This window comes from Herpailurus yagouaroundi, unplaced genomic scaffold, assembly GCF_014898765.1.
Source record: "Herpailurus yagouaroundi ecotype Mexico unplaced genomic scaffold, PumYag 185, whole genome shotgun sequence".
Classification (NCBI taxonomy): domain Eukaryota; kingdom Metazoa; phylum Chordata; class Mammalia; order Carnivora; family Felidae; genus Herpailurus; species Herpailurus yagouaroundi.
In genome coordinates, this window is record NW_024412416.1 from 6,156,558 (window position 1) to 6,171,136 (window position 14,579).

Consider the following 14,579-nt stretch of genomic DNA (forward strand, 5'->3'; position numbering starts at 1 on the left):
TGGGAAAGAGCAATAAGGGACCAGTGACAAGGCCGTTTATTCGTGTCCTACTTCCCGTCTTGGGTGTTGAGCTGTGATTGCAGATCCTCCGATTTGAGGGCAGTGAGATAGCAAAATAGGATGCCATCAGGCAGGAGGCCGGTGTCGGTCCTGCCAGTAAAGCCGTTTCACTTACCTGAACGGAAATGAGAAAAGAAACGTGCACTAGCTCTCCCAGGAATGTGAATGAGATTCTTAAAAACTGGACTCCGGTCCTTGGCTGTCTCATTTTTAAAGTGATTGATCAAGATAACGGGATTTGAGAAGACCCTCGGGGAATTTTAAGAGAAATGAAAGCTGCTAGGTCAGGGCAAGCAAAAAGTTTAAGTAACCAATTCTACTTTGTCCAGATCCTTTGCTGCCATAGATTAATTATGTCTAATAAATTGCTAGACAAAACAGACTCCTGACTCTGTGAATGTGTTCTGGGAATGAGGAAGAGCGAAAAGAAAGCCAATCCAGAGACGATCAGAGTGGACACGGTAGAGAGGGCTCCGGTACAAGGAGCTCCCGCCTGGAAGGTCCAGGCCGAGGAGGAGGGTGAAGAACGACTTAGGTTGGAACGTCTGGGTTGAAAGACCACTAGGATGATCTCCTCCGGGAGAGGGTCTTCTGGACCAGCTCTGCCAGGTGGTGGTCTGGCTTCTGCCTGGAGAAGTGGGCCTCGAATCTGCGGTCGCCTGTCACAGTGGCGTCCTGCTCGCTGCTTTTGTCCTCTGCGCTTTAGCGTGAGCGATGGGGAGTTTGGGAAATACCGTCTCTTCTAGAATGTGTGAAAACCTGGATGGTACCCCAGAACCTCCCTCTCTGCGTGTTTCTTGCTTCTAACTAACCATCCCCACCTCCAAGCCTCCACATTCACGAGGGATTCTGAAGACCAAAGACATTCCTAATAGATGCACAGAACAACTGAACATTGTTCCCTGAGAATTAGCTCCACAACGAATGTCTGAATACCATGCTTAGTTTGGGGATCCACTTGTGCACAAGAGGGCCAAGGCCCCTATGTTCATGTCGGGGGGTGAGGGGGCAGGTGGGGGTGGAGGAGGAAAGGAAATAAACCTGCGTCTTCACGCTGTGGCTGGGAGATGGACCGCTCCTGGGGGACCGTCCTAGGCCCTTTCACCACTTGTCCCCTCTCACCCACATTCCGCACTCCCGGCCGAGGCGGCCAAAGGACCGGCTTTGTCAGCAGAGCTTGCAGGCACAGAGCCCTGCACTCTCTGGCCCAGAGCCACCGCTCCAAAGCCCTGCAACTGCCCTTTGGCCCAGTTTGCTCTCCAGACACAGCCTCGTGGATGAATTGCCCTGAACCTTGAGGCGAGGTTTTTAAATGCTTCCATTTTTAAATGCTTCCTTTCCTCCATCACTGTCTTCTATTTTAAAAGCCCCAGTCGGGGGGCACCTGGGTGGCTCGGTCGGTTAAGTGACTCTTGATCTCAGCTCAGGTCATGATCTCATGGTCAAGAGATCGAGCCCTGCCTCAGGCTCTGCGCTGATAACTGCTGATAGCTCAAAGCCTGCTTGGGAGTCTCTCCCGTCCTCTCTCTCTGCCCCTCCCCCCCTCTCAAATAAATAAACATTAAAAAATAAAAAATAAGGGTTCCTGGGTGGCCCTTTTGGTTAAGCGTTCGACTTCAGCTCAGGTCATGATCTCACGGTTCGTGAGTTCGAGCCCCACTTTGGGCTGTCTGCTGTCAGCGTGGAACTCGCTTTGGATCCTCTGCCTCCCTCTCTGCCCCTTCCCTGTGTTCTCTCGCTCTCTGTCTCAAAAATAAGTTTTAAGGGGCGCCTGGGTGGCGCAGTCAGTTAAGCGTCCAACTTCAGCCAGGTCACGATCTCGCGGTCCGTGAGTTCGAGCCCCGCGTCGGGCTCTGGGCTGATGGCTCAGAGCCTGGAGCCTGTTTCCGATTCTGTGTCTCCCTCTCTCTCTGCCCCTCCCCTGTTCATGCTCTGTCTCTCTGTCCCAAAAATAAATAAACGTTGGGAAAAAAAAATTAAAAAAAAAATAAGTTTTAAAACATGATGTAAAAAAAATTAAATATAGAAGTCCCAGTCAAGTCAATAAGTGCTGAACATACCACATATTTATTACTCCTTTTGGAGGCTCCCTGCGTGACTCTTTCCTCCCTTTCCTGACCTCTCATTCCCTGCTTTATTATATCACAGATACAGAATTGATGGCCAATGGAGAAAGCGCCATTTCTCCTCACCTCCTGCCCTTCTCTGGTTGCCCACAGCATACAGCTTAGCCGAGAGTCCTCAACAGAGATACTTCTACGACCAATAAGGAAAATAAGTTTATACCCCCATTATTCATCTTATTATTATTTTTAAGTAAGCTCTAAGCCCAAAAGGGGGTTGAAATCAGGACCCTGAGATCAAGAGTTGCATGCTCTACTAACTGAGCCAGCCAGGAATCCCCCCACCGCCACCAATATCCATTTTAAGAGGCCCTTAGATAATCTGAAAACTGGCTTCCACCATACTCTGTCGTCTTTGAAGCCAGGAGCTAGAACTTGGGCCCCCGGCTGGTTTGTACTAAGGAAGGGATGAGAGGTGATAGTTCTTGGTTGTTTGCATGCTTCAATAAGTCAGAGGATCCTGGCCAACACTGTTTCAGACTCGGCAAAATCCAGTTAGCTCTCCCGCGGCATATTCTGGTGGCATCTTAGACCTTGAAATCTAGGAAATTTACAGAGGTTGAAACTGCTTCCTCAAAGGCTAGATTGTCAAAGAGCCAACCCCCAGCTCTGGTCCTCTTCTTGAGAGTAATGTATCAGAGAGAGAGTGGTACATTTGGGTGAGCGCTGTTCCTGCATAGGTTTAAATCTTACTGTTCAAAATTCACTCTTGTAAATAATAAGGGATGAGGGAAGTGGGTTGAAAACAGTCCCACAGCACACTCTGAAAAAGGAACCAAAGACTATAGAACTTTAGAATTCATGAGTTTAATGACATATTCCAACACCTTCTTTCTGGAAGACAGGTGGTTTTTTTTTGTTGTTGTTTGTTTTGAGAACCGGGGGCCAGAAATGTGTTGCAGAATGGATTTTTCATGGCTCTGGAATAATAACGCCTCGGCCTGGATTTCCATCAGCTCTGCAGTCCACCTCCTAGTTGGCCATATCTCCTTACAGAAGTTAGGGTACGTTCGGGGGGCCCTGGCTCAAATAACCATGACAACTGGCTGACCCAACTTTCTCTTCCTCTCTGCCCTCCTCCAGCTGGGAGGTGTTAGTAGCATTGCCCAAGGCTTCTCTGGAGCAGCTGGAAGGGTTTCTTCTGGGGAGACACTCAGAAGCCTGGGCTCTGTGGGACCGAGGCAGCATCCGCTAGCGTGAGTGCAGGGGCCCAGGAACGCCTTACCTGCTTTGTTTCCGAGAGTTAAAGGAAAGAAGCTGAGGGTAAGGGTGTCCTGAGAACTTTACTGAAGATGAAGAGGCCTGCAGGGAAACCACTGAGGGAGAGATTACCCAAGGTGAATGACCAAGAGTGTAGGATAGATATCCTGGCGCACTAGCTTTTCCAGAACGCAGCTGAAATAGCTGGTTTTAAGAGTGACTGCTTTCTTAGTTGAGCATTCAGGGAAGGACCGGCAGATATGCTTGCTTAAAAAGAACAGAATTAATGCAGAACTTTTTCACCAAAAAAAAAAAAGACTAAACCTGAAACTTATTCTTTCAGTCTCTTTTGGATCTTCATCTGGGAGCCTCTTCATCTAAAACCTCTTACCTCGTAAAGCTACCCTTATTTCTCATTTCTTACCCTGAACCCTTGTAAGAAACATCAGTCTTGACAAGTAGGCTGTGGGGCAGCTCCTCCCAGTGGGACTCCAGGGAGGGGCTGCTAGTCCTTGACATTCACCCTCCAACCAGATGCCTTCTGTTGAGGGAGCTGGAGCCCCTAGGCAGCCTGGGCCTCGTCAGTGGTCATGAGAGGTAGGGGACTGACCCTGCAAGTGTCAAGCTGAGAGCTTTCTCATGGACCTGGCACTCTGCTTTGCAGCTTGAAGAGCTATGACGGCCATCAACAAGGGCCCAGCCTTGCCGGATGGAGACCTCCCCGTAAGTAACTTGGGCCTTTATGAGAAGGGAGGAGGGGACCACTGAGTGGGGGAGGGAGGACAGGTTCAGGGGATTTAGGACAAGATCTGTCTCGATTACATTCACCTTTCATTGACCATTACGTCTTCATTATTCTCGCCCTCACTGCCTTTTGCAGGGGGCTCTTAGAGGAGGGGGCGGGGGAGTGCCTAACGAAAACTAAACACCTCGGAGGAAAGGACAGAAATATTGGCTGAGAGGGAAAGAAAGGAGGGGGAAGGGAGCTACTTACTGAGTTCTAAACCCTGATGCAAAAGCCCCTGCTTTGTCCACCCAGGTGGGGTGTCGTTTGAGGCGCTGAGCCGCTGTATTCTGTAACTCTGGGGCGTTGTGTGTGTTCTGTGCGAATGGCACCTCTCCGAGTTACACGCGGCGCAGCTTGTTGCTGCGTATGGGAAGGGGGTCGAGGAACGGTGTTTCCAGAGTTGTGTGTCTAGGCTGGTTTTCTCTGCGACTCGGAGCGGATTGACACCTTCAGGTGTACCTGATGCCTCCGTGCAAGGCCTCTCCGATTTAGGCACAGTTCAAAGAGTCAATGAAGCTTACAAATTGTGCACCCCTATACTGCCCATCTTGTCCCCAGAGGACCTAATTTATTTTTTTTTATTTTTTTTATTAAAAAAAAAAAATTTTTTTTTTAACGTTTATTTATTTTTGAGACAGACAGAGCATGAACAGGGGAGGGGCAGAGAGAGAGGGAGACACAGAATCTGAAACAGGCTCCAGGCTCTGAGCTGTCAGCACACAGCCTGATGCGGGGTTCGAACTCACGGACCTTGAGATCATGACCTGAGCTGAAGTCGGACGCTTAACCGACTGAGCCACACAGGCGCCTCTAGAGGACCTAATTTAAACTAACCTTTGCACTTGGAATCACCATGTTAAGTTTTATATCAAATCATAGAATATAGGGGCACTTGGGTGGCTCAGGTCATTAAGCTTCTGACTTGAGCTCAGGTCATGGTCTCTTAGTTCGTGAGTTCGAGCCCCGCGTCAGGCTCTGTGCTGACAGCCCGGAGCCTGGAGCCTGCTTCAGATTCTGTGTCTCCCTCTCTCTCTGCCCCTCTCCCATTCACGCCCTGTCTCTCTCTGTCTCTGCAAAACGAGTGTTAAATCAATCAATCAATCAATCAATCAATCAATCCTAGAATACAGAGGCATAAAATGAACAAGTACATAGGGTCGGGATTGACCCTCTTTGGCTCTGCCTACAACAACCTCCGAAGAGTCTGTCCAAGTATTAAAATATTCTCGTTTGCAGTCATAATCTTTGTCTAGTTCAAATTTCAAACTCGCCTGCAAAATGAAAGCTAAAATGCTGTGCACGGCCTGCTGTTCCAAGTCTCCTTGATGGGTCTTCTACTTCAGCCTACAAATAGAGAGGCCAGGTCCTCTCCTCCAGAGCAGAACCCTGTAACAGGGACACATCCCGACTGCAGAGAGAGCCCCTGCGCCTGAGTCAGACGGGGGAGCTTTCTCTTTTCACTTCCTATGTGGCGGTTTCTGAGCATTCCTGCGAGCGGACAGAAGCAGAGAATACCCCTCACTAGCTGCCACAGCCGCTTATCAATCCCGTGGCCGGTCTGGCCTCATCCACACGCTCACTCACTCCTCCGCCTTGCGATATTTTGAAGCAAATCACAGGCCATTTCAGGCCTCAGTTGCAATCCTGACTCTGCCACTTACTAGCTGTGTGATCTCGGGTAAGTCACTTCACATCTCTGAGTGTTTGTGTCCCCGCAGGCAAAGTGCTAGACCTCAGAGGGTCGCTGTTAGAATTCAGTGAGGTCTTGTCACCAAAGCACCCTGATACGTGCCTGGGGTATAATGGCACTGAGGAGACGTTCCCTTGTGCATGGCTGGAGTCCACATTCTTTCAAACACCTGTGTTTGTTCACTGAGAGTCCCAGGCGACCTCCAGTTTAATTCGGTGTAGGTGACTGCTGCGTAGGTGAAACGCATTAGTAAGAACATGGCTCCCCGATAACAAGAAGTGACAGTTTCACTATACCCCATGTGCTCAGACCACATCTGGAATGCTGTCTTCAAGTGTGAGTGCATATATTGAAGGAAAGCAGCACTAAACTGTAGCAGGTCCAGAGGGGACCAGCAGACCAGGGTGGTAAGCTAAGTTAGGATCCGGAGCTATTGAGCACAGAGGAGGGACCACTAAAGGCAGACATATATATTGCCTTCAAATATGTGAAGGGTCAGCCCATGAGTGATGAAATAGGTTTGCTCAGTGTTGTTCCAGAGGACAGAGGGTGGAGCGGTGGGTAAAGGCACATTGTAGCTCAGCACTGGCTGTCCAACAAGGGCCACGGCCACTGTAGGAGGGGCAAGACCCATCCAAGGAGACATCTAGATACAAGTCTGCCAGAGAGGCTATGGGAAGAAGGCATTTTTGCTGCAGAAGCTCCCGGAGATCTGAACTTCCGTGATTCCGATCTAAACTCACCCCTTCTAGGTATAGCCCCGGCTGATTCATTTATTCAGCCAACATTACCGCGCAGGTTTTAGGCTAGGCACTGGAGATGCAAAGAGGACGGTTGGCCGGGAGAGAGACAGGTACACACATGATCGCAGCACCATGTGATGCGTGTGGAGACAAGCTAGGAGGGAGTGGAAGCTTCTGACGTGATGGAAGAGGGTCAGAAGCCTCACAGAACCAGTGAGCCTCAGGCCGTGTCTTGAGGGAGTGGCATTTTGCCCGACAGAAAGGGGCATGGGAGGGCAGGGGGAGAGTGCCCAAGGGGAGGACTGGCATGCGGAGGCCGGGAGGCCACGTCCCAGCAGCTCTCCAGAGCCTGGATTGTGGCCAGGAGAGCGGAGCAGCCTGGCTCTTGTGTTCCCCCTCTGGCCCGGGTTCCTCCTGGGTCGCTTGGACCCCGGCGAGCCTCACCGGTGGGCGCCGTGACCCTGGGCTGCCTTCCCGAGAGGCACGAGAGGGCAGAGGGACAACTCGATTGCCTTCTCTTCTTCCAGGAGCAGGAGAACGTCCTGCAACGGGTCCTGCAGCTGCCGGTGGTGAGCGGCACTTGCGAGTGCTTCCAGAAGACCTACACCAGCACCAAGGAAGCCTACCCCCTGGTGGCCTCTGTGTGCAATGCCTACGAGAAGGGTGTGCAGGGCGCCAGCAGCCTGGCGGCCTGGAGCATGGAGCCCGTGGTCCGCAGGCTGTCCACCCAGTGTGAGTCTTCGTGGCCCTTGCAGGCCACCATCCGTCAGTCTGTCCGATCGACAGCTCGCTTGTCCGTCTGCCGATATGTCTGTGCACCTTCTTGTCTGTCTGACCGCCTTTCTAACCACCTACATCCCATTACACAGATCATGCAGACGTAGATACAGCTACAGATATGGACATACATCCCTTCCCATCCTTACGTGTCTCGTCTATTGCCAAGTTGGCATTTTCCTGGGATCACATGATAGGCCAGAGAGTTGGCAGGGGAGGGAATGGGCAGAGCCGTGTGGGCAGTGGTGGGAGTGAAGCCTGTGGTAGACCAGACACCCAGTTTGGCCCCAAATCTGGCGGCAGCAGGAACTCGTAGAGTCTGACACACAGGCAGGGTCCCTAGGTGCTAGGGCTGGCCCGGCAGGGCCTGGGGAGCGGGGGCACAGGAAGCTCTCCAGGCCCAGGAGCTGATGGGACCAGCCGGTGACAGTCCATGTGGCCCCTGCTATCAGACCCCCCCTGTTCAAATTGTCCTGCCTTATTTGTAAATACAGTCTCCAAAGCAAGGCACTCTCTCTCTCTCTCTCTCTCTCGCTCGCTCTCTCTTTTTATTCCAGCATGGTTAACATACAGTGTTATGTTAGTTTCAGGTGTACAATATAGTGATTCACTAATTCCATACATCACCCGCTGCTCATCACAACATCCAAGGCAGGGCTCTTGACAGGGCTGAGGGAAATCCCAGCAGCACCAAGAAGTCTAGGACCTTCCACCATCCTGATTAGCGAATTATGGGTGTCTGAGGATTCTGCCCTGGGCCAGCAGCCTCCCTGCCTACAAACTCTTCAAATAATTTCCCTGGGTCTCATTTCGCCCAATCAGAAGATGGCCAAGTCATCTGGGTTCTCTGCTGCTTGAGAATTTTGTGAAGAAATGTCACCTATCTGGAGAAAGCATATGTGAAAGATTATGTGAGAGAATATAGAACCCGTCTCCATGGTCATGACTGCAGGGCTACATCTTCGGCAGCCCCTGGGCAGTAATCTAGAAGCATTTGCGTCCTCTGGGACTTGCCCTGCTCTCTAGGGACAATTCCTTTCTCTTCCCTGTGACCCTCTTCCCGCTGCTGATCATCTTCCTCCTAGAGGTCAGAAGGAAGGGCAAGGACCATCTGGGGCCTGGGCTGGCCGTGGCTAGGAGTCGGTCACCTCCAGAACTAAGCCGTGCCCGCCCTACTCCCACCAAGGCCCCCCGAAGGGCCCTGCTGCCCCTGCTCACACGCCTTCACTCTCCTCCTTCGTGCCCACCCAGAGTTCACCCAGAGAGGGGAGGGAGGGCAGGGAGGGAGAGCCCAGTATTTGTTGGTGATTCACAGAGTTTCTGCCAGTTCCTCCTGCAAGGTAGGATCCATTAACCCACGTCTTACGAATGAGGAACCGGAGGCTCGGGCAGGTTGTGACTCCCCTGAGGCCACACTTTGCAGGTGCAGACTCTGGGCTTTGAGTGCAGACCTGCCTGACTCCAGAGTTCCTACACAGAGGGAAGACACGGGCCTGGCCTCCAGGAGTTACCGCGGACTGGAGGGGCTGCAGGGGAGCCCCAGGTTCCCAGATGCGCTGGAGGCAGCAGGGCTGGGGGTTTTGAAGGCTCTGAGGCACCTTCCCTGGCACGGAGGCCACTGCTAGGTTCTCACAGCTTACCCCACCATGGCCCTTCACTTCCAGTCACAGCGGCCAACGAGCTGGCCTGCCGAGGCCTGGACCACCTGGAGGAAAAGATCCCAGCCCTCCAGTACCCTCCTGAAAAGGTGAGCCCCTTTCCTCTTCCGGAATGTGCCCCATGTTCCGTTGTCCCGCCGCTCAGGAGGAGAGGGCGCAGGCTGACGATCCATGACTGTCAGTCTTTCATTTCTGTGGTAGGCGCCCTTCCAGCTTGGGGGTGGCTGCCGGCTCCTAAGTCCACACAGCAGGCTTCCTCCTCTCCCTGTGGTGCCAAATGAAGGCAGCCTTTCTGGAAAGTAGGCCCCGCCCAGGGGCAAACTCAAACAGGAGCTTGGGGCGGGTCTCACTGCTTCAGATCCCACCACCCCCCCTGCCCTGCCCCACGACACCTGGTGGGCCCACACTGGGCCACTTGCTAACTATAGTCCCCTAACATCCTGGGCCACACTCATCAGATCCCGGGACTGCACTCCCATGTCCTCAAGATCCAGCCCTTTATGGACCATGAGACTGAAAAGGTCACTTTACCTAGATACACGTGCATTGGGCGTTTGCTAGGTAAGGGCTTTGGGGATAAGCTCCCTCCCACTGACCAACCATCTACTCATCCCGCAACGATTTTCTAAGCCCTACCCTGTGCCAGGGGCCGTGATGCGATTTGTGGAGCCCTCCCATTTAATCCTCTTATCAGCCCTCTGGGACAGGGCAGGGATCCCCATTTCACAGATGAGAAAGCTAGTGACTTTTCCCTGGCCGCACAGCCGTAAGTGGAGGCCACGTGAGAGCGGGTCTGCTTGGCTCGGAGGCCTGTGCTCTTCACATCTTTCCGGATAAAGGGCACCTTTGTCACAAAAGGGCTCCCAGGCTGATAGGAGAGAAAGATCAATTATTTTGGTACAGAACTGGTAGGGTGAACAGCCACATCTCTGAGTCAATATAAACACAGGTGGGAATGTGAGCGGTGTTCTGAGGGAAGAACAGAGAAGGCATTAAAGGAGTTTGGGAGTGGAGGTGCCTTGTGTACATGAGAATCTCAAGACGGGTGTCATCAAGGAGGTGGCCTCTGTGGGGGAAGGATGGTGAGGATCTTGATAGGCGGAAGTGGGTGCGAAGCAGCCAGGAGATCCATGCACAGGGAGAACTGGAGCTCTTCCCCCTTTAAAGCCCAGCGTAATCAAGAGGCCCAGATACTGGTGCCAGTCCCCGGGGCCTTTATTTTCTTTTTTAAGTAAGCTCAACGCCCAGCGTGGGGTTTGAACTCGCAAGCTTGACATCAAGAGTCAGATGCTCTATCGACTAAGCCAGTCAGGCGCCCCTCGCTTGGGCCTTTAATTGAGGCCTTCCTGGGAGCTGGGCTCAGGGCTACCAGACCCACAGGCCTGACCCCCCCTCCCCCTTTCCCACAGATCGCCTCTGAGCTGAAGGACACCATCTCAACCCGCCTTCGCAGTGCCAGGAATAGCATCAGCGTTCCCATTGCCAGCACTTCGGACAAGGTCCTGGGGGCCGCTCTGGCCAGCTGCGAGCTCGCCTGGGGGGCGGCCAAAGACACTGCTGAGTATGCTGCTAACACCCGAGCCGGCCGGCTGGCCTCCGGAGGGGCCGACCTGGCCCTGGGTGGCGTCGAGAAGGTGGTAGAGTACCTCCTCCCTTCCGCCAAGGAAGAGTCAGGTATCTATCGTTAGGGGGGCTGGCAGATCTCCCCACCCCCACCCCCTGGGAAGGGAGGCGCCTACCCATGCTGCCTGGGAATTAGCAACAGGCAGCCGGGACTCACCCAGCCACTGCTCTGGAACAGGGAAGGTCCGGCGAGATACTTAGATGGAGCCATCCTAATATAGCCTCCTCTCCCCATTTGTAAGTGGGGCAAGTGAGTGACCCGAGTCACTAGCAGACTTGTGGTGGAACCAGGGTGACCGCTTTCCAACCCTAGACAGAGGCCCAGCTTCCCTAGCCCGTCTCTGATCAGCTTTCCTCTCTTTTACCCCCAAATCCAACCCAGCCCCTGCCGCAGGACACGAGCAGGCCCAGAAGCCTCCCAAAGGCAAGCCGAGCCTCCTGAGCAGGGTTGGGGCCCTGGCCAACACCCTGTCCCAACACACCTTCCAGACCACAGCCCGTGCGCTGAAGCAGGGCCACGCCCTGGCCATGTGGATCCCAGGTGTGGCGCCCCTGGTGAGTGTCTGCCCTGATCTGGCTGACCCCCAGCCTGGGTCCCTCCCACCCGACTCCACCTCTGGTCCTAAGAACATTCCCTCCTCCAGCCTGGCCTGGGACTTTTGGTCTAAGGACAAGAGGCCTTAGGGCGGTTGAGGGCCGGTCCTCTGGCTGCAAGGGGAAAGAAAGGACAGGACATGAACCGAGGGCAGGCCTGCCTTGCTAGGGTGTCTCTCCCTGTCCCTCTGAGTCCCGCCCCCCAAATTCATCCTCCTAGGGGGCCTCCTGCTGTGGGCCCTCCTGCCTATGAGGGAGCAGAGGCCCCCGGCTGCTATCCAGACACTAGGGAGTGTCCCCTGTAAATAATCCAGGCCCCAAGCTCCTTCCGTTGGGGAGAGAGCCCTGGCCAGGCTGCAACCCTGACCGCCCCAGATTTCAAAATTTCCTTTCCAGAGGCTTCTCATTTGCATTCTACTTGCCCCTAAGGCAAAGCCTCCTTTTCTAGGTGCACGTAGGGCGATCTCCCCACCATACCCCCCTCCACCTCTGTGTATTTTAGCAGAGATAGACTGCATTTTTTCGTAAGAAACAAAGACCGAATAGAGGAAAATAAAGGAAACACAAACAACATTACAGCATAAAGGTCAGCAAACAAAAGAGCCATTTCTGAGCCATCATTTGGGCGACACTTTTAAAAGCTCATCAGCCCTGGATCATCCATTCAAGCTAATGTTTGCTGAGAACGTGCTGTGCGCCAGCTTCTGTGGCTCCAGTAGGGATACAGGACTGGTAGTTCCCTTCTGTCCCCTGTACTGGGGGGTCATTTCCCAGTGGGGGCTGAGACGGACCCGTGTGCCAGCCTTATGTGCAGACGGGAGACCCTACCGTACCGTGCAACCTCGGGCACCCTGTTCACGTAAGACATACCGGTGTCCCCTGGAGTTGAATAATAAATGTTTGTGGAGCTCCCTAGGGTCCAGAGTGAGCCAGGCTGTGCCTCAAGGGGACACTAGCCCACCTGCCCAAGTCTGTTTCCACCCATGGGACACTGTGGCCCTGTTGATTTTTTCACTCTTTAAAGATCTCCAAGCAGTAGCTGCTAAAGCTAAACACACATACCCCCTAAGACCCATCGATTCGACCCACCAGCAACGAGAGCTTATGTCCCCCAAAAGACACATCGAAATGTTCCTATCGGGCTTTATCCTTAGCCAAGAACTGGAAACAGCACAGACGTCCATCAACAGCAGAATGTGTAAATTATGGCAATGCGTACATGGACTTGTCACAGGGAAGAGAAGGAGCTATTTTGAACGCGCAAGAGCACAGACGAATCTCACAACATGATGTTGAATAAAAAGCCATTCGTGAAAGAAAACACATTGGATGAGTCCATTTATATGAGGTTCAAAAATGGGCAAAACCAAGGCATGGTGGTAGAGGTCAAAATGTGGTCCCCCTGTGCCACCCACCCGCCTGCGTGGGTGGCACAGGGAGACTGGGGGGTTGAAAGGGGTCTGTGTCTTGATCTGTGGTAGTTACACAGGCGTGTGCTCAGGAAACCTCACAGAGCTGCACATGAACGATGTGCGCACTCCACGTATGGAAGTTATCCCTCAATGACAAGTTTTAGGAACAGTCTGCTGGGGCCTGACCCTGGGGGCGAGGGGGTCTGCCCCTGGATCCAGCAGCCCTCGGCCTTCCGTCCCTCAGAGCAGTCTGGCCCAGTGGGGCGCGTCCGTGGCCATGCAGGTGGTGTCCCGGCGGGAGAGTGAGGCGCGGGCACCCTGGCTGCACAGCCTCACGGCCGCCCAGGAGGAGGACCACGAGGACCACACGGACACAGAGGGAGAGACGGAGGAGGAGGAGGAGTCAGACACCGAGGAGAACAAGCTCAGTGAGGTAAGGGGGCGAGAAGCTGAGTGGGACCAGGATGCCTCCGGGTCCCGCGGCCCAGTGAGGGGAGGAGAAGCAGAGGCACAGGGTAAAACAGGGTCTCTGCCTCCCTCCCACCCCAACCCCCCCCCCCCAGGGGCTCAGAGACGCAGTGCCTGCCTCCTGCACCGCTCCCCTCATCTGCACACAGCCTCTGTGCCCGCCCCCCTCAGCTGACCCGCACAGTAGGTGGGGAGACTGCCAGACTCATTTTGCAAATGAAGAAGCGGGTTCAGAGAGGGGAAGTGACCTGCCCAAGGCCACACAGCTGGTGGCAGAGCCGAGCCTACGGCTGTTTCAGTTTGGTGTCCCCCGTTCTTTCCCTTCTAGCTCTGGGGGTGGTGGGGAGGGGGAGGGCCAGGGGGGCCGCTGCAGGAGGTGCTGACCTAGCTCTGGCCCGCAGGTAGCAGCCCTGCCCAGCCCACAAGGCCTCCTGGGCAGCGTGGCCCACACCATGCAGAAGGCCCTCCAGAGCACCATCTCGGCCGTGATGTGGGCGCCCGCGACTGTGCTGGGCTCGGCAGCCAGGATGCTGCACCTCCCCGGGGCCCCCGCTGTCTCCTCCGCCAAGGGGAGGGCCATGTCCCTGTCGGACGCCCTGAAGGGTGTCACTGACAACGTGGTGGACACGGTGGTACATTACGTGCCGGTGAGTCCCGCCCCAGGGGCCTGGAAAGGACGGACACAGCAGCTTTGACTCGGCTGTGGTGGCCTTCCCGTCCCCAATCTCCCTGGCGGTCCTCCGGATCCTCAGCGCCCCGGAAACGTTTTGACAAACTACGGCCTTGACTGGGGGCCCTTGCCAGCCCCGAGTATAGAGCCCATGACGCTGGCCTGAGGCCTTTCCCCACATGCCCCCTTCCGACCATCAGCCTGGGGTTGCTGGTGGCCCAGCCCTCACCTCAGCAAGCTAGAGTGTGCTGCTTCCTGGGAAGGGGCTGGAGGGAGGTTTCCAGGGCACCCTGGGGGCTGGGCTACGTTCCAGGGCACAGTGGCCGCCCCATCCCAATCCTAGCACCTAGCAGCAACAGGAAAAACCAAGAGACACCAATACTGTCCCCTTGGGCGTCCCCGGGGCCCCTTCCCAGAGCAAGTTACAGGTTGTGTGGGCTCCATGGCTGCCAGCCAGGCGCCGGGCCCCTCGGGGCTAGCAAGGCTTGGGGGGCAGGGGTCGCTGAGTCACTCGCTTCTGAGAGGCAGGCCAGGGGTCCCAGCAGCCAGCCTGTTCACCTTGGGCCCCAAACAGGGCCAGGCCTGGGCACCCTGACCCCAGTGGGGACAACGTGTGGGCCATGCTTAGTGCACAACTCCGCCCCAAGGAAAGGTGGGAAAGCCACTCTCTTTCCACCGAGGGACCCTTGAGGGAGGCTCGAGGTGTCCAGAAACTGGGAGGAGGGGATGCCTGCTTTGCATAAGGGTCTGGCCTGTGGAGACCACTGGAGAGAG

At 54.6% G+C, this 14,579-nt stretch overlaps 1 protein-coding gene across 1 annotated transcript in view; it reads left to right on the forward strand.

Annotated features, from left to right (window-relative positions):
* The first annotated feature begins 3,873 nt into the window (after positions 1-3,873).
* Positions 3,874-14,579, forward strand: part of PLIN1 (perilipin 1) — a 17,067-nt gene continuing 6,361 nt past the window's right edge. The window contains exons 1-7 of the mRNA XM_040493402.1: positions 3,874-4,106; positions 7,131-7,335; positions 9,045-9,127; positions 10,448-10,712; positions 11,044-11,216; positions 12,912-13,100; positions 13,537-13,782. Of these exons, the coding sequence (XP_040349336.1) occupies positions 4,059-4,106; positions 7,131-7,335; positions 9,045-9,127; positions 10,448-10,712; positions 11,044-11,216; positions 12,912-13,100; positions 13,537-13,782 (1,209 nt within the window). The 5' untranslated portion in view covers positions 3,874-4,058. The remainder of the gene's footprint in view (positions 4,107-7,130; positions 7,336-9,044; positions 9,128-10,447; positions 10,713-11,043; positions 11,217-12,911; positions 13,101-13,536; positions 13,783-14,579) is intronic.